General features: G+C 49.8%; 1 protein-coding gene across 3 annotated transcripts in view; it reads right to left on the reverse strand.

The window, feature by feature from the left end:
• Positions 1–18,964, reverse strand: part of LOC138447912 (pleckstrin homology domain-containing family G member 4B-like) — a 1,180,303-nt gene that overhangs the window by 129,105 nt on the left and 1,032,234 nt on the right. For all 3 annotated transcript variants that reach the window (XM_069604450.1, XM_069604440.1, XM_069604433.1), the window contains exon 16: positions 17,613–17,702. In XM_069604450.1, the coding sequence (XP_069460551.1) occupies positions 17,613–17,702 (90 nt within the window). The remainder of the gene's footprint in view (positions 1–17,612; positions 17,703–18,964) is intronic.

The following is an 18,964-nucleotide window of genomic DNA, read 5'->3' on the forward strand; positions in this document are numbered from 1 at the left end:
TTTACAGGCCAAGGGGTGGGGGCAGAGGGGTACTTGTGCAGTAACCACAACCCTCTCATGAACTAGACTTCTGGGCCAACTTAATGTGAGTTTGTTTAAACTAATAAAGGAATCTTTTTTTTATTGCATATGGTTTTATTAAACCTTTACAAAAGTAAAAAGTTTACAGTACGACAGAATAATATGAAAAATGTACAGTAAAACAAAATCAGTAGAACAAGAGTATCGGCCATATAACAATCATATATTAAAAACAGTTACTTTTAAAAAGAAAACAAAAAAGGACAGAAGGATAAAAAGGAGAGAGAGATTTAAACCTTTACAAAAGTAAAAAGTTTACAGTACGACAGAATAATATGAAAAATGTACAGCAAAACAAAATCAGTAGAACAAGAGTATCGGCCATATAGCAATCATATATTAAAAACAGTTACTTTTAAAAAGAAAACAAAAAAGGACAGAAGGATAAAAAGGAGAGAGAGAAGAAAAAAGCCAAAGAGAAATACAAGCCCAAAAGAAATCAGATGCGAAAGCCCTTTCAGGGTAAACATTGCAATGGCTATACTCATAATAAAGAAGAAGAAAAGGTAGAAAAAAGGGAAAGTAGAAGAAAAAGAAGAGTCGCGGCACACAGGTCAGACAGCAGATGACAAAGATGGCATGTAAATGTTTGTGGCCATTCAATTTATCTAGGGCAATCCAAGTGAAGATTGCGGATGAATCCAGATAATGTCAAGCCCTCTCGCATGTTTTGAATACATGGACAGCGTTGCCATACCAAATCAACAGGTAGCCCCAAGTACAAATCCTTCAATGGGCTCAGACAGGAGTTTCAGAGTATTAAGTTGCGTACAGTATAGAATAAGATGTTTGGCCGTTTCAGGTACTGACTGGCAGAATCTGCATAGGCTATCCTCCACCTTGATTTGATTTCTTCTCAGCTTAACATCTAAAGTAGGAAGGATATTCCAGCGTAATCTTAACAGGGAAGATCGACAAATTCTATTTGGGAAAATAGTGAAAGTCTGGGAGAGAGAACCTCTTTTCTTGTGTTCTTGTGATAGATGATTCATAGAATTATATGAATGGAAGCGATCAACAGTAAGACACCAATCATAATCTAACAGTTTTTTTTTAGTTTTCATTGGATTGGTGGTTAGCTGTTCTAGATCGGAATCAACATTTTGAAGAATGTTTTCGCACGCATTACAGAATTTAATCAAGAAACCTGAGTACTCAGTATTCATTCCAACGAGTTTGTATGGAGTGTTAAGTAGTGGGACCTTAAGTTTCGCGTAAAGCGTAAGCATTCTCCAGTGCACACGGGACTTTAAAGAGACATATCCTAAGTCCTAACGAATTGCGGTCAAAGGGACCACATTCGGTAGGCAGAGGACCCATCTCCAAATTGCACCTTCAATGGCATCAAGTTTAGAGGCAGTAAGCTCCGTACATAGTTGAAAGCCGTATGTCAATTTGGGGTCTATTTTCCCTTGAAAGAAGAGAAGGGCTGGTTTTATAGAGAATCGACCATACTTGTGGTCGATTTTCAAGATCACATTTTCCAGTGCCTTAGCTTTGTTAAGGAGCACATCAAGCTGCCCACTCGAGCCCCTGCATGCACCAACATAGTATCCCAAGTAGGTAAGGCAATTGGAGGTGGTCACCCTAACCCCCTCCAGGTTCCAAGAATAGCTTAATTTCTTGTGTGAGGTCTTTTAGATCGTGCAAGGGTTCTAGTCTTGGAGGGATTAATAATCAGGCCGTTGGTCTTGGCATAGTTGGCAAAAATGTCCAAAAGGCGCTGGAGCCCCACCTTGGTTGAGTCCAACAGCAGGAAGTCATCCGCATACGCCAGCCATATGATCTTGGTAGATCCCATTCTTGGAGCTAATAGGCCCTCCTTGTTGTGATGCTGGAAATGCATTGGAGGGACAGGGCCTCCGTATCCTTGTCCTTTATTGCTTTTTATCGTGTGTTCTGTCGTGTTTTCCGTGCAGGAATTCATGTGGGACTCCTGGCGGTGCAGCTCTCTCTCCTTTTGGTTTGGTGAACAGACCCGTGGGATACCCTTATGGCACCCATGGGTAGTGGTACAACCGTGTGCCCCTAGTGTATGTTTTTGGGCACCTGTGTGTGACCCACAGAGCAGGGTACGGGCTGGTGGCCGCTCCGTGCTGAAATGACTGGTGCCCTGAGCATCCTCCATTTTGGGATGCCCAGGCCCTGTCATTGGAATCGGTAGATTCCTGATGGAGACAAAATGGCCCCCATGGCCTCTTGCTTTCCATCACCTGTTACCCTGATCTTCCCGAAGTCCCGGGAAGCCCTGCCTCTGTCCCCACCCCCTGACTGGCTGTTGGATGGAAGTTCTGTATATGGCAGTGTGGGGAAGTGCCGACTAGACTGGCTGGAGCCTTCTCAACGACCGTATGTTGTGGGCACGCCTGTGGGTGGGACCTGGGTGAATGGAGTGTGTGACGAATATACATTCTATGTTGTGACTGTCTAGTATCTGGTGTTTGACACAATGGTTGAGACAGCCCTGCCCGAAACCAGTATGAATGCAGCTTGGAGTGTTGAATGGCTCGGTACTTGTCCAGATACACATAACCTGTTGTGAGTGTCTGGAGAGAAGTGAATGGCCTGAATACCTTGTGTGCCTGATTGGCTGCCTGCCTGCATGAATGCCCGTAGTCGTGATTGGATGCTTGAGTGCGACCCAGCGGATTGAATGGGAGATCAACAGTATATCTGGGGACCTCTCACTGCTAGGAATCGTGTTCAGAAGCTGAAGTCCACTACGACGAGTAACTGGAGTGAAGCTTAACCTTGAGCCCTGCTGGACGAGATGAATTGCTGTTTCTCTCCTTCGCAATCTGAAAGCTGCTGTGCTTCAAGAACTGACCCAGAATGGACCTGGTAAGGCGCCCTCTTCCCGAGCTATGAGGGACCATCGTGCACAGCTGATCTTTGCCTATGCTCCCTGGTCGACAGACCTAAGACAGGCTGCCGACCCGATACGGGGATTGCTGCGGAACTCCAAGGAGAAGCGCCCGGACTGTTGTCTGCCACTGTCGTCGACCGCCGTCGCCGACCGGAGCCGCCGTGCTCCCTTGCCCAAGAACTTCATTGATCCAAGGACGCTCTCGTTCACATCGTCGCCGCTGCATCCTGCTGGAGAAGGCCTGACCGTTGATGCGCCAAGGAGCATCCACCGGTGGGTTTTCCACCATCCAAAGACCACAGAGACGCGGACGACTCGACGCCCTTGCTGGGCCACAGTTCTTCAACTCTTTGCGGTCCAGAACCATCGACACTGAGGTGCCCCGCACGCCTCTTCCTGGCAGGACGTTTTTCGCTTCCCCGTCAACGAGCACCACTAGGAATGTTGCGGCCACTTCACCGTCGTAGCTAGACCTGTTCTCCGTCGGACGTTCGACGACCCGTGACTCCTGCCTGAAAGGGAGGACACTCAAGAAGGGTTGTCGATTTCCCCGACGCGGAACGCTACAACACTAAGGTGCTTTGGGGCTGCAGAACTATTGGGAAGTCTAAGGGTAAACAATATATGGACTGGGCTTGTATCTTTCTTCTACAGGTTGCCCAGGTGGGGGGGATCTCCACACAGAGCTGTGTTTAACGGTAGTTACCAGTATTCTGCCTATTGCTCAACCATCCTGCTTTCCTTCCTCTGTCTACCGCTGGTTTCCTCTTTATTTTGATCTGTGTGTCATTCTGACCGTATGCACTTGAATAAGATCTAATAACGTTAGTCGTACCACTTTAGAATTGTACATATTTACCATTGTTGATTTTCGGAGTACAAAGTGGGTTATCGTGATTGTGTATATGACCTTAAATATTAATTATATAAAGACTGTGTTTTAACCGATACAGTGTGTGGACATTCCTTCGTGGGTGCTCAGGGACTACACTGTACTTAAGAACCAGCTCCCATCCCCTCCTGAGAAGCTAGGCCTTGATTGCTCGTCCATTGCTACCGTAATAGAGAACCTTGGCAGGGGTCTCTGTGCCTCCCCTCTACCATAGAAGCGGAAGTGCAGACCCCCCCTCCGGTCTTTACACTTGTCAAGATGTTCAGCTGCATCAGAGACGTACTGATTGAACACCCACAGAGCTAAGACACATCCCTGTCTAACCCCACAATGAGTGCGGACAATAGATGACATGTCTCCCTTTTGATTTAAGTGTATTCTAATGCCAGAATTGTTGTAGATCCCCTCCAACAGACTCAATAGGCCCCTCGGCAGACCCCAGAACGCTAGCTTGCGCCATAGCTTGTTGCGATCAACGCAATCAAAGGGTGTCGAGAGGTCCACCGAGGCCATAAAAATAGGACCCCTGTCCCTACTTCAGGCAGCATTCTGGATGCATTTGACCACAATTCCATTGATGTTAGTAGAATGAGATTTGCGGAAGCCAGTCTGGAAAGGGCTCAAGGGGTGGCAGTTTTTTTCCCATTCCTTAAGATGTGAAAGAAGGAGGGCAGAGAAGATTTTACAATCTGCGTCAATCAAGGCAATAGGGCGATCATTTTTTTTTTGGATCGGACCTACTGCCGCATTTAAAGATCGGTATGACATTTGCTAATGACCATGAGTCTGGGCAAACACCAAATTGTAATATGTCTCTAAACTCATAACACAGAAGTTTGGCCCATAGGTTTGGGTCAGACATAAAGGTGTTGTTTGTTAGCCCATTAAGGCCAGGCGCTCTAGATCTTTTGCATTCTCTCATTAAGGTCAGGACAGTATCTATCTCAATGGAAGGCTCCCATTTAGGAGTGGGACAATTTCGTGTACTGACTACGAGGTCATCATCCACCTGAGATGGTTTAACGGCAAATCTATTGGTGTAAATATCCAACCATACTTTTTCCAGGATCGGATTTGCTAGGGCAGTAGCCGAATGGGTATCTTGTCCATTTACAATGGACCAAAATGCCCCCACATTCGACCTAACAAGAGTCTGCAGCATTAGTTCAGCATCCTGTTATAAAAGCTGATGCTTAAATGATTTGCACACATTTTTGTACATTTGTTTAATCTTTCTAATAGGTCCACATAGTATGGCCCCATCAAGATTCGATGACCTGAGTCGCCTAAGTTCTTTATGCATGGTAGTCTTACCCAGCGCTAAGTCAGAATTGTAGCAGTGGGTATGCCGAGCAACAGGAACGTAGCCAACAGACCGTTTACCAAATTCATCTACAGCTGCCTTCACAAGAGACATGACAGCTGTAGTGTTAAGAGTGTCAATTTTCCACTCAAGAGTAGTTTGATTCAGCGTTGCTCTTAGATTTTGATTAAGGGTGTCAATGTTTTTTGGTGTCCATCGAACAGCGGTACCAGATGGATTAGGTATAACCTGTAGTTGAATCTGCAATGTCCCGTAAAGATAGTTTAGTTTAAAGGTGGCTGTTAGGATACCATGGTCACTCCAGTTATTCATATTAATTTTGAACAATGCGCACCTTTTACATAAATGGTCATCCACAAAGATGTAATCAAGCATGGAGGTAGAGTCTCCACGTTGCCCGGTATGCCAAGTGGGATTGTCAATTTGGAGTTTTGAATAGCCCACAAGGGGATGTAATCCAACATTGCCCAGCCCAACATACCATACATAACCCACTCGTTTTTTCTTAGAACAACATAAGGGCCACCATATTCATCTCACAGATTTCAAATGGAGACTTCTCAAATACACAGTCACAATTTAAATCCCCTGCTAACATAACATGCCCAGAGTCATTAATGGAAGACCAATCAAGTACAACTTGAGAGATGGCTGTGACAAAAACATCGGCTGCCGCCATACCACTGTGCCAATAGATATTAATGATTAGTAACTTCAAATTGCCATTTCTAGATGAGAGTTCCACACCCAGAGCCCCAAAGGGAAGGCCCAAAAGAGCATTACCCCTGAGGCCTAAGCAATTGTCAACAGCGATCAGAAGACCTCCTGCTGGTCTAGCCCCCAAGTTCTGTCTGGCCAACTGGTCATAGATTTGGTAACCATCTAGGTATTGGATCAAGGTCATCCAGGTCTCTTGAAGGTATACAATATTGGCGTCTCTCAGCAGCAGCAGGCAATCCGGATTGGTAAATAGGTGGAGATTGCCTCTAAAGTTCCATGACAAGCATAGATCAGAGGCACCACTCGGGTCAGTCCCAGTGATGGGCCGGCTATGGGACGAGTTTCTGCCACAGGGTCGAGATGATGGTAGCCCAGTCAACATCTGAAACCTGCTATTTTACTGGTTTATTTGCTTCTGCCCATTCCGGAGCACCCCGCAAAGGGTCAACAAGGAGTTTAGAATTTGGGTGGACGATAGCTGAATTATGCTTCTCTGTTTCCCAAGATAGTCTGGGTTCCACCTCGAAGCCCAAGTCCCTCAGAGGCCCAGTCTGAGTAAGGATAAGTTCCTTAACTAGAGGAGAAGAAAGAAGTAACAGGCTAATATCCCGACAGTCTCGGTCCGGGAATGCCACCCTGGCGATATCCTTGGACGAGATCAGGGAAAGAGCAGGTATTTCTGCAAATATATTCAAGACATTACATCTGTTCATGCAGATTGGTATTTCCAAGTCCAGCAGGCTCTTTATTCTGATTCAGTTCAGCGGTTTCTTATTAGAAGTGTTGTTGTGTGAGTGGCCCTGCAGGGCGGACAGACGTTGACTTTGGGGACCTTTTAGGCTTGGTCCTTGAGAGGTAGGAGGAGGGGCCTTGAAGATGGTTTATGAAGCCGCTCCACCAAGTCTCTTATGCCTGCAGAGATAGATGGATACAGGGTTGCCGGAGGAATGTTGTCCTCCTGGAACTTCCCCCACCCCACCCCAGAATCCAAAGAAGGTGCAAAGATGTGAAGGTGGTTAGTTTTCTTCTTCATGGGGGCGGTATCCTGTGGGGGGCACCAAATTGGCAGCAGAGATGGTCTGCCGGTTTTCACATCACCAAGGCTTTGAGCATTTGTGGGGCCTTTAGGCTGAATCACAGAAGATGCAGCATTGTCATAGGCAGGATAGAGGCCAGGCCCCTGGGCCATAGTTGGGTCCAATGATATGACGTCTTGATCAAGGATCTTGGTTTTCCCAAGGCCACATCCCCAACGCAGAGCCGAAGGGGGTGGCAGTGGTTGGTTCAATGGCTGTTGAGGAACGTCCGACCCAGCGACCTTCGGGATCTCCAAGGGAATGTCAAAGTTGCATGTTAACGCCGCACAGGGGAGTTGCGCGTTGGCAGGGATAAGCATGTCAGTTTGGGCAATTGAGTCGACCATTTGAGTGGTTTCATTTGAATGGCAGCAGGGTTCCCCAGCTCCCCCGAGATTACCCCGAGGTTTGGTTTAAATAAAGAAAGTGCAGTTGTTTCAGCAAGCACCAAGCTAGGCGTTTCGTTGCCATTTTCCGCTTAATAGATCTTGGTTTGCGTAGGGCAGGTTTTTTTTTTTTTTTTAGGAGCACCGATCTCCGAAGTTCCGCACTGAGTCGAAGCACTAACCACAGGTGGAGCATGGTTGGCAATGGCATTCGGATTAGGAGGATTTAGTAAGGAGTTGGCAGGTAAAGGAGGGGATGCAGCCCTCACAGGAGGACAGTCAGCACCTTCTACGTTGCATGGCACCAGCATTGGACTTGTCGTAGGGGCATCTGGAGGGGCCGCGCTATCCAAGATTTCTATCTCAGTTCTTGTTGGCAATGTCTGCGAAGCAGCTGAGGTGGTTAAACCACCATATAGGCCCAACAGCTGGGCCTGTGCTGTAGGCCTCTGGGACAATTCAGCTCCAATCCAATCAACTTTGTTGGTTCACTCCACCAGAATGTCTCTGCCAATACAGTCAATTTTAGAGTTGACTTCCACTATTAATCTTTGGGAGTTTTTTAGTTCAGCCCAAATGCTATTGTACAGTTCGACGAAAGAGCTAAGCACCACATTTAGGGCTGAAACTGTCAGATGAGTCAGTCGAATGCGTTCATTCAGGTCTTTGAGAGTATGATGTGATCTTGGGGATTCCTCGTGCACCTGGTTATCGACCCAAGTACTTGCATCCTTAGTGGCAATTGTTTTAGCCGCCTCCATCTTCTCAATGATGTTCGTGAGGGCAGTTGGTGTATTTTGGGAGGGTCCACCCATAATCTCTGGCTTCAGATTGAGAGGTTTTGCTAGCAGAAGGCAGATCCATAGGTTTGTCTGCGCATTCAATAATACTGATGTCGGTGATATTGTTATTGCTGCCAAAGAAATCCTGGGTAGTCATACCTGAGTGGTCCAACATAGCATTGCCTCTGAGTGCTTTTTGTAATTTAATTTCCGTACTTGTTGAGGTTGCTTTCAAGATGCAATTATCCATAAAGGTTTGTCCCGGTATAGGCTGCATCAGTTTTTGGTGTTTGGGAGTTTTAGGATACAGTCTACCATTAGGAATGGCAGGAATAGTAAAAGCACCCACAGTTTCAGAATTGTGAATCAGCACTTTATGAGAAGAAGCCGGGTAACACTGGCCATTAGGGTTTGATGGCATTTGCTGGGCCGTGGAGAGAGTAGATGACAGGCCCTCTTTTGAATCCAAGGGTGTATGACAGAGGGGTGGCGGAGCACAGAGAGGTGGAGCTCGTTGGGTGGCCCAAAGTGGGGGACCAACACTTAGCCCCAACTGGACACAGATGACTGTTGCCCACCGGATCCGGTAAAATGGCATCCGGATAAGAGGGCATTCCTTTTTGGCTTCGTAGGCCAGCCCTCATAGCTGTCACCAGTTGATAGGTACAGTAGACCTTAAGGCAGATATTATAGCTGGACCAAAACCCCAGATCAACCAGGGCTTCTCTTGTTGTAAAAGAACTAGCCCTGTAGCACAATCAACTGTTCTTGTTTATCACTATATTACTTGGTTGACTGCTCAAAGGGACTACCCCCACAGTCACAGTGCAATCGCGTGTGTGCCTTGAACTTTTTCCCCGCGGTGGGCTGCTCAAAGGGATTCCCCCCACAGTCACAGTCCAACTGCGTATGTGTTTAGCAAATTTGACCCACGGAGGACTGCTCAAAAGGAACTAGCCTCGCAGTTGCAGACCAACCGTGTATGTAATTTACTATTCAAACAGATGCCAGAATGAGACGTCCTTCTGAGCATTTCTCTAGCATGACAGCAAAGCTGTCGGAGTTCGTTCTTCGTGCACGTCAGTTTCTGAGATAATTCACATGCAATGTTTCTTAGGGCTTTAAATGAGTCATTCGGTACTTTTACTAAAGTTTTACTGACCACAAATTCAGAACATGGCTATGCATTAGGGCTTACTGCAAATGACCGGTCATTGAAGTTGTATAGCATGCCGTGAGTAGTAGTCAAAATTATTTGGTACGGGAAAGCCGCACCGCACCTGCCAACTGCTAACTGACACTTATCCCACTTCGCTTTCCAAAGAGCTTATGAGACACCAGGCCAGTCAAGGTGAGAGGGGCTCGCAGTGTGTTCCCAGCAGGCACAGGAACTTAAAGGGGCCAAGTTTGTAATTCCAGCGCCTCCAATGTTACGTTGCTGTTTAAAGCAACAAACAGGGTCCACAAAACGAAATGCAGCAAGAGCAGCGTGTCCACCTGCTAACTGCCACTTATCCCACTTCCAATAAAGGAATCTACAATTAAATATCAATACTACATTTGTGTCATCTGTCTAATACCCTAAGCATTTGACAGAGCCCTTGTTTCTGACAGGGAAAGGGAGAGAGAGACAGAGACAGAGAGAAAGAAAGAGACCCACTTAAGACACTAGTTTCCTTTCTTCAAGAAGTTATACATCTGGGACTCATGGAAGGGGGTACTCACCATTTCACCTCTAGGGTCATTAGAAGCACAGAAGTACCTACAAATTAAATCTGACCTTCTCTTGAATACAAATCAAGAACTGTCCAACGTCAACCATTATAGTCAGGTGATGGGAAGGCCTCATAAATAAAGATGTCTTCAACTCTACTTTTTGTTAACAAATCCATGCATGCCAGTGACTAAATACACTGGCGAAGAAAGAGCTGTGAAGGCGTGGACTTAAGAGGCATTAATGGCAACCTCTCAATGTTACAGGGAGAGGTTGTGTATAGACTAGCCTTAGGGTCAACATCCATAAAATGGATTTCAACATTTTTGTGAAAATTGTCTGAACAAAACACTACATGGCAGGACTATGCAAAGTCTGTGATTTTGCGACTAGTGCATGCAGCAAAGTTACCCAGAGTGACTACTCGAAGAAAGTGTCTTCTTTGGACAATACTTACAAAGTAGCTATATGGAACAAGTTACTTACCTGTAACTGTTGTTCTCCAGCATGGGTCTGGCATGGATTCACATGCTCACGAATATTCCCCGTCGTCAGGCTGGGAATCCTCGGTAAAGAAAAAATCAGTATCAGTTTCGTTTCTGATCTGTCTTTCGTAGTAGTAACCAATCACTGATCTCTGCGTCATACTGACCACAGCCAATGACTGCCCTCTACCTAAGCCCCGCCTCTGGCAGCCATCTTCAGATTTGGTAGCACGTGAAGTGGCAGTATGACCAAGTGAAGAGCCGCAGAGGGGTAGGAGGGAGGGTTCGCATGTGAATCCATGCCAGACCCATGCTGGAGAACAACAGTTACAGGTAAGTAACTTGTTCCTTCTCCAGCATGGGGTCTGGCATGGATTCACATGCTCATGAATAAAGAATACATAGCAGTACACACATGCACAACCACAGGAGGTGGCAAAGGCTCAACATTAAGCATTACATCAAACTCAACATTAAGCAATTCTTACCTCCTCACCAGGCTCACCTTAGGCGAACAGATTGCGCAGCACTGCTTGGCTGACCCTGGACTCCTCCCTGAAATCCCGATCGACGCAGTAGAATTTCGTGAAGGTGTGAGTCGACTTCCACGTAGCAGCCCTGCAGATGTCCAGCAAGGGCACACCAGATAGGAACGCCGTGGTAGCTGCGATCGCTCTGGTGGAATGGGCTCTCGGACGGCCAGGCAGCGGTCGGTTTGCCAACCGGTGACAGTACATGATACAGCCGGAGAGCCATCTGGAAATGGAGGCCTTTGAGAGAGCCTTCCCCTGATTGACAGGTCCAAAGTTCACAAAAAGTTGTGACGTCTTCCGAAAACACTTTGTGCGGTCCACGTAAAACTTCAGCGCTCAAGCCACATCCAGCGAGTGCAAAGTCCTTTCGGCCGGCGACGAAGGCGACGGGAAGAAAACAGGCAACACCAAGGGTTCGTTGAGGTGGAAGTCCGACGGCACCTTGGGCATGAAGGAGGGGTGCGTCCTGAGCACTACCCTTGTGTCGTGAAAAGTCAAGTACGGGGGCTTGCAGGAAAGGGCCTGGATCTCTCCCACTCTTCGTGCGGAGGTGATGGCCACAAGAAACGCTGTTTTCCACGACAAGAACTTCAACGGAGCCGAGTGTAGAGGCTCGAACGGAGGTCCCATGAGCTTGGTCAGCACCACGTTGAGCTCCCACGCCGGGGCCGGAGCCTTCACCGGCGGGAACGATCTGAACAGTCCCTTCATGTATTCTTTCACCAGACGATGAGACCACAAAGACGTCCGCCCCGTGGTTCTGGTGTATCGGGAGATCGCAGCAAGATGAATCTTGATGGACGCGTGCGCCAGTCCAGCCTTGGCCAGCGTCAGAAGGTATGGCAGTACCTGGGGAGCCGTAATCCGTAGAGGGTTAATCTTCTGTGCGTGGCACCAGACAGAGAACCTCTTCCATTTGTGGCCATAGCATTTAAGAGTGGAGGACGCCCTGGCCTTTGCAAGAACCTCTCTGCAGTCGGCCGGTATGTCGTATCCTCCAAACTCCAACCTGCAGGAGCCAGGCCTGCAAGTTCAGCGACTTCGGGTCGTGATGGAGGATGGCGCCTCCTTCCCTGGAGAGAAGATCCGCGTCCACTGGCAGCTTGATTGATGGGGACGCTGACAAGTCCAGAAGGTCCGGGAACCATATCTACCTCGGCCACGCAGGTGCGACGAGGATCATCCTGCACCGTGACCTCTTGAGCTGGTTGATGAGCCGGATCAGCAATGGCAATGGAGGGAACGCGTATAGAAACAGGCCCTCCCAGGGGAACGAGAAAGCATCGCCCATGCTCCTCGGCTGGGGAAACCTGCTGGCGAACCTCCGGCACTTGGAGTTCGTCGCCGTCGCGAATAGATCGATCTGGGGAGTGCCCCACCGTCGGAAGAGGCGGTCCACTTGATCCTGTCGCAGTTCCCACTCGTGGCACGAGCGCAGCTCTCTGCTGAGCGAGTCGGCGATGGTGTTTTTTTATCCCTGCCAGATGAAACGGCACCAAAAACATCCCTTGGCCGACGGCCCAATGCTACAGATCCTGCGCCTCCTTGGACAGGGCTGGGGATCTGGTACCGCCCTGCTTCCTGATGTAGAACATGGTGGTGGTGTTGTCGGTGAAGATCCTCACCACCTTGCCCTTGAGGGATGGAAGAAAGGACCTGAGGGCCCAAAACACTGCACGGAGCTCCAGGACGTTGATATGGAGGGACTTTTCCGTCGGAAGCCAAAGGCCTCTCGCGTGCAGATTTTCGGTGTGCACTCCCCACCCTTCCAGGGAGGCATCCGTGGTCACTGTCTCCTGGTGGCCGGGGGTCTGTGCCCCACCACCGGATCGCTCGTCGGAAACTCTCGTCGAGTGTGATCCTCTCCTCGAAGCTGCCTGTCGTCTGGATCCAGCGCGCGTCCAGGAACTCCTGCAACGGGCGCATCCGGAGCCTGCACAGGCGGATGAGATAAATGCAAGAAGACATCATTCCGAGGAGGGACTTGATGGACCTCACCCTGGCCGCGTCCGCAACCAGCATCCGCTGCACCTTGCCCAAGATGGCCCTCGTCCTTTCCTCCGACGGAGAGGCCAGAAGCGACACTGTGTCGAGCTTCGCTCCCAGAAACAGTGCGTCTTGCGCGGGCACCAGGTGGGACTTGCCGTAGTTTATGGAGAATCCCAGGTCCGTGAGCAGTTGGACGGTCCTTGCCGTGTGGTCCACGGCGAGCTCCTTCATCTTTGCTCGGATGAGCCAGTCGTCCAGGTAGGGGTAGACGTGGATCCCCTCTCGGCCCAGCTGCGCCGTCACCGGTGCGAGGCACTTGGTGAACACCCTGGGTGCCGACCTCAAACCGAAGGGAAGGGCTCTGAACTGGTAGTGACGCCCTTGGACCACGAACCTGAGAAACTTTCGGTGTCCCTTTAGGATGGGAATATGGAAGTAGGCTTCCTCCAAATCCAACGACGACAGGAAATCGCCCTCCTCCAGTTGACCCAGGACGTGTTGGAGGGTGACCATCCAGAACTTCTGTGCCTTGATGAATTTGTTCAGTCGTCGTAGGTCCAGGATGGGACGCCATCCTCCCGTCTTCTTCTTCACGAGGAAGTATCTTGAGTAAACTCCGGAGCCCCGAAGCCTCTTTGGGACGAGCTCGATGGCGCCCTTCTTGAGCATCGCCTTTACCTCCAAGAGAAGTTGAGGGACGTGATGTTCTTTCCTGGCCACAGGGGGGACGCGCGGGCACCTCTTTAGAAACTCGAGCGCGTGACCCTGAGCCAGGGCGTCCAGCACCCAACGGTCGGTGGAGATGGACTCCCACACGCTGACGAAGCTTGCCAGCCGGCCTCCCACCGGGGTGCTTCGGTGGGGGCCCGACCCCGCGGACGGTTCAGTCCTGCTTCGACGAGGCTTTGCCGCCTTGTCCTCCTTGGCAACGACGGCGGGGTCCGCCTGACTTGCCTCGTCCCCTGTAAGCTTCCTGTGACGACGAACGGGCCGCTTGACGGTAGGTGGAAAATCCGCCGCTGGAACCTTTGGAGGCACCCTGTTTGCCTCAGCCGCTCCGAAAGGGCGGCCGCCGCTGCTGGAGAACCCCAAGAGCCCGGGCCGTCTCCGTGTCCGCCTTGATGGCTTGAAGGGAATCGTCCACTGTTTTCCCAAACAGGTTGTTTCCGTCGAAAGGCATGTCCAAGACTCTGGTCTGCACGTCCTGACGGAAGTCAGTAGCCTTGAGCCATCCACGCCGCCTAAGGCACACGCCGTTGCCCAACTGGCGAAATCCAGTGTCAGCGATGTCCGTCGCAATCGTAATGGGGTGGTCCGACGCCACCTCTCCTTCCTGCAAGATCTCTAGGGCTTCCGCCCTTTTGTCGTCTGGTAGGAAGTCCAGCAGAGGGGCCATTTTTTACCACAACTCCCTGTCATAGCGGGCTACGATAGCCAAGGCGTTGGCCGCCTTAATCGTCGTCGCTGCCGACGAGATCACTCTGCGTCCCATCGTGTCTAATTTCTTTCCCTCGCCGTCCGGCGGGGGGGTTGACGTAGAGGCCGCGCCCCCCCGCTTTCTTCCTGGCCGCCGCAGAGACGACCGAGTCCGGGGTCGGCTGTGCCCGAAAGCACAAGGGGGCCGCGTCCGGGACCCGGTACTTCTTCTCGTACCGATCCCTTCTAGCCGGCGTCGTGGATGGGTTCTTGAGGAGGGCGAGGCCCTCATCCCAAATGTCGTCTAGTCGAGGTACAGCGAGGACCGTCTTCCTCTTGGTCTCGCGCCGTTGATAAAGGAAGCCTTCCTTCTTCTTCTCTTCCGGGCAGAGCTGGAAAAGCTTGGATGCCCTGGCGATCATGGAGTGAAACGACCCAATCTCGTCGGACGGGGAAGCCCGGGTGGGAGGTGACGACGGGAGATCCTCGTCGTAAACCTCGTCGTCTGTACCCGTCGCGGCCGTGTCAGTCCCCGTATCATCCCCACGTGCCGTGGACGGGGAGTAGGGTTGAACAGGGCGCGATGGCTGAAAAGGAGGTGGAAGATGACTCCTTCTCTTAGGGGGAGGGCTCCCAGAAAGGCCTGGCTCCGGGTCCCCTGTCGGGAGCGGTTCCTCCGTTGGTGGTAACGGCAGTCTCGTCCTTATCTCTGAGCATAAGCACTGTATAGCCAACAAAATGGCCACCGAGTTGTCTTGCGGCACTGGTTGAGGGAGATCCGACGGGCGATCAGGTGCCCCGTCGGCATCCTCGACGCCCTCGTCGTCTTCCACGTCGGGGTCCCTCCCGACAGGATGGCCTTCTTCCACGCCAGAGCCGTGGCCTAAGACTTCGATCAGCTCCTCCTCAGAGGTTGAGGCCGAGTCCACGACAACCTCCTGCCCCCCCTTCTTCTTCTCCGTCGGAGGTTTCACGGGGGTCCTGTCGATGGGCATGAAAGAGGACTCCCTCCGCGGTGGCAGGGAGATTCTGGGCCCCGGGGTCGCCACCACTAGTGTAGCCTCCACAGGCTGAGCCAGGGCCGCCGCGACTGTCTCGATAGAGGCCTTGGCCAGATGGATCAAGGCTTTCACCACCTTATGTGCGCTCACCGCCTTCTCCTTGGGGGGAGGGTCACCACCTCGCTCCCCCTCCGATGGGGCCTTAGGGCACGACCGGGGTCTCTCCAGGAGTTTCGCCGGGTGCTCAGCCTTCCTCTTACCCGAGCCAGAGCGTTGGCTCGTGGTTGATGGCGCCGGGGAGGATGCGCCCTGCCTGGCGCCCGTAGAGCCCGACCGTTTGACGCTCCCGGTGCCAGCGGACTCGCGGTGCTTGGCTTTCTGTTGGACCCCCGTCGCCGGGGCGCACTCAAAGGTCTTAGAAGACCGCTCGGACTTCTTCTTCTCGCCTGACGGGCTCTTTCCTTCCAGCCAGTTGGCGAGACATTGATGGCGGTCCTTCATGGTCCGCTCCGACATATTGCCGCAAAACGCACAGTCCTTCTCCACGTGTGTCTTGTCCTCATGTAGGCAGTAAAGGCAAAGGGAGTGTTCGTCCTCCTTGAAGTCATTCTGAAGCTGGCATCCAGGGCAGACCCTGAACAGCTTTCCGGGCGTCGAGCTTCCCTTCTCCTGGGCCATGTCCGAGATGGGCCTGAGAAACTTCTGGAGTCCTCCAAAAGCGTGGCTCGACGAAATCTTCACCCTTGAGGGGCGTAGACGAATCCGACACGGGTCCCCGTTGATCGGATGAAGAAACGGTGGAGCTTGAGGCTCTTTTGACTGAAAAAAGAGAAATATTTCGGAGAAAAAACGTGAAAAATAGCACTAACGCTCGAGAGCAATAGCACGAGGATCCCAACACTTGAACGTGCGGTAAAAATCTGAAGATGGCTGCCAGAGGCGGGGCTTAGGTAGAGGGCAGTCATTGGCTGTGGTCAGTATGACGCAGAGATCAGTGATTGGTTACTACTACGAAAGACAGATCAGAAACAAAACTGATACTGATTTTTTCTTTACCGAGGATTCCCAGCCTGACGACGGGGAATATTCATGAGCATGTGAATCCATGCCAGACCCCATGCTGGAGAATAATCACGTACTTGTATTCGATTTGTGACTAACTCTTGTGCAGTGGAAACACACGTTCTTCCCACAGTATACGATGTAAACAATTGTCTTGGGCTTCTTGGTGAGAAGAGGATTTATAATGAAGCCATGCCTTGTGGAATTGTCTGCCCGTACACTTGTAGCTATACCAATGGGAATATAGACTCTGCTGAGCAGATCAATAGGCATGATGTTGCCTTCGATATTCCACAGGCAGAATTTCTATCTCATTTCCTTCCATGGGGATGAGGTTGGGGAAAACTCTGAACTCTTCCCACATTAGTAGCATTAAGTAGTAGTATACATTATGTATTGGTTGCATAACAATTACATGTAAACAACCAATGCCAAGGCGCTAAACAATTAAGTACAAACAAAACGCAAATAAAAAAGCAAATGGTATAACAATAGCATGTGATGATTTATACCTGTTGGGCAGTGGCTCAAATCTGCATGTATTCCTAACTAGAACATACCGACGAAACCAAAACATGAAGCTGTAAATGCTTCAACTAAGGCTACTTAGCCAATGGTAATTCCCATGGGTAAAATTCCTTCTTATTCAAATAGGACAACACAAGCAACCCCAGTTGTGTGTTGGTCTTGTTGAGCCTCGTCAGTGAGGTCCAATTTAAGTCATCGGGCTTTCCTTAGTGAATAGGAGGCAGTATGAACAGAGGAGGGTGCTTGGAGTTAGGCTTGTTCTATCATGGGTATGGCACCTGCTACCCTGTATCTCTTTCTCTATGGAAAAGGGCACTGTGTTTGTAGGAGACTGGATCGAGAGTGGGGGAGGTGTATTTGATTAATCCATGAGATCCGACTCGTGCAGCACCCGTGCTTCTGAAATCCATTGGTGTGTGTGCTTGGCCCACTTAAAAAAGTGTCATATTGAGGACTAACCTCTCTAGTGAGAGGCCAAAGCATACTATGTGAATCTAAAACCAATGAAAGCTGCAAAATATTGTTGGAGGTAAATAATGTTTCCTTACATTCACAATCAGAGGCACCCTATCACTGTCTGCAGAGAACCCTCTGACTACCATCCTCATGATTCACCTAAGTGAAGGGCAAACATTTCGCCTGCCCCCTTTTGCCTCAGGTGCATGGCATGGGTCAGCTAGATAGGTGGGCAGACTGCAATGACTTCCATTTCTGAGCATCAGACTGTGTGCCCACATGAACATGCATCATCTCTTACCTTGAAGAATGAGTTCCCATGGCTCGCCAGTAGTGCATCAGATTTGGGCTTGTTCTTGCTGTATAAGGCATACATGCCAAACTGATCTTGCTGTGAAAGAGAGGCAGAGCAGAATTATACACAAGTGTACAATTTAATAGTGTAGAATTGATCACTTTCCTTTTGCACCAAAATCCAACAGCATATTGACAATTAACAATGAATAATCATACACATGGTCCGGTGCACATTGAATGGACTCAAAACAACAAAATTCTTATTTTTGAAGAAAAAAATGGACCTCAGCACTTTCAAAAAACATATCCGCCTTGTCACGTTTATGTCCAGCTCTGCATGGCATATACTCATTGGAACCCCGCTGCATCTTCCTCCTGCTGCAGGCTCTTGAAACTCATTACTTCCATGTCCTTCTTCCTCGTCAAAGTACTTACTATCAAAGATGATCCACCTTCCAGGAGCACCCCTTCCCATAAATATATATTTTAATAGCCCCTTCTCCTTACAGCCTGTGGTATAAAGCACATGTCATGTCCCATAATACTCCCGTTAGCCTTTTCTCCTCCCAAAAAGTTAATTCTGGAGAAGATGGCAAGGCCGGCCTATTGCTTTTCCCGGAGTTTTGATCCTGGTGCGGGGCTTTGTGGGTCTGAGAATGCTGTTGGTTAATCCCCTTTTCCCCCAGTCTGCAGTGGGCTTAAACTTCAGGAGGGCGGGCCCAGGTCTGTTGTGTATGGGGCATTCCTGGAGTTTCTGCTGGACTGAGCACCAGGATGGTTCTCCCTGGGCTTCCATATGGCGAGGGACAGGGATTGAGCAACAGAGGTCAACAGTGCTGTTGGTCATAAGAGCCCTTGCTTTGCTTATGACTTAAGGAAGGAGTGCTCCATGGGGATGTGTGAATTTCGGATGCACCTTAAATAGAGCCTACTCACCACAGTGAGTAGGTGAGAACAGGTCTGTTGTCACTGTGGTATTCTCTAAGTCTCATGTACGTTGCCACTATTCTGTGTTTGGGATCTGGTGGTTCCCCATTCTCCGTTTTACAACAGATAAGGCCTCTTGCAGATCCGCTGGGCTTCTAAGTATCTTGGTGTGGGTACAGTTCTGGGGATTGCACCCTGTTGAGCGGTGAGTGACATTTTGGCTGTGAATCTTCCCACAGCACAGTGGACATGCTGCTGGTACTGCTGGGAACACACAACCCCCCCCAATCGAAATACGGGTAGGGCTTTCAGTATTTCCTAAACAGAAGAAGGCTTCTAGTAGGCAAAGTGTCTTGGGGTCTTTCCCTCTGACCCCTCACTCCCCTGTTGTCGTACCTGTGCTTCATTACAGTTGTTTTAGATCTGGAT

This window comes from Ambystoma mexicanum, chromosome 1p, assembly GCF_040938575.1.
Source record: "Ambystoma mexicanum isolate Mex_15411 chromosome 1p, UKY_AmexF1_1, whole genome shotgun sequence".
Classification (NCBI taxonomy): Eukaryota; Metazoa; Chordata; class Amphibia; order Caudata; family Ambystomatidae; genus Ambystoma; species Ambystoma mexicanum.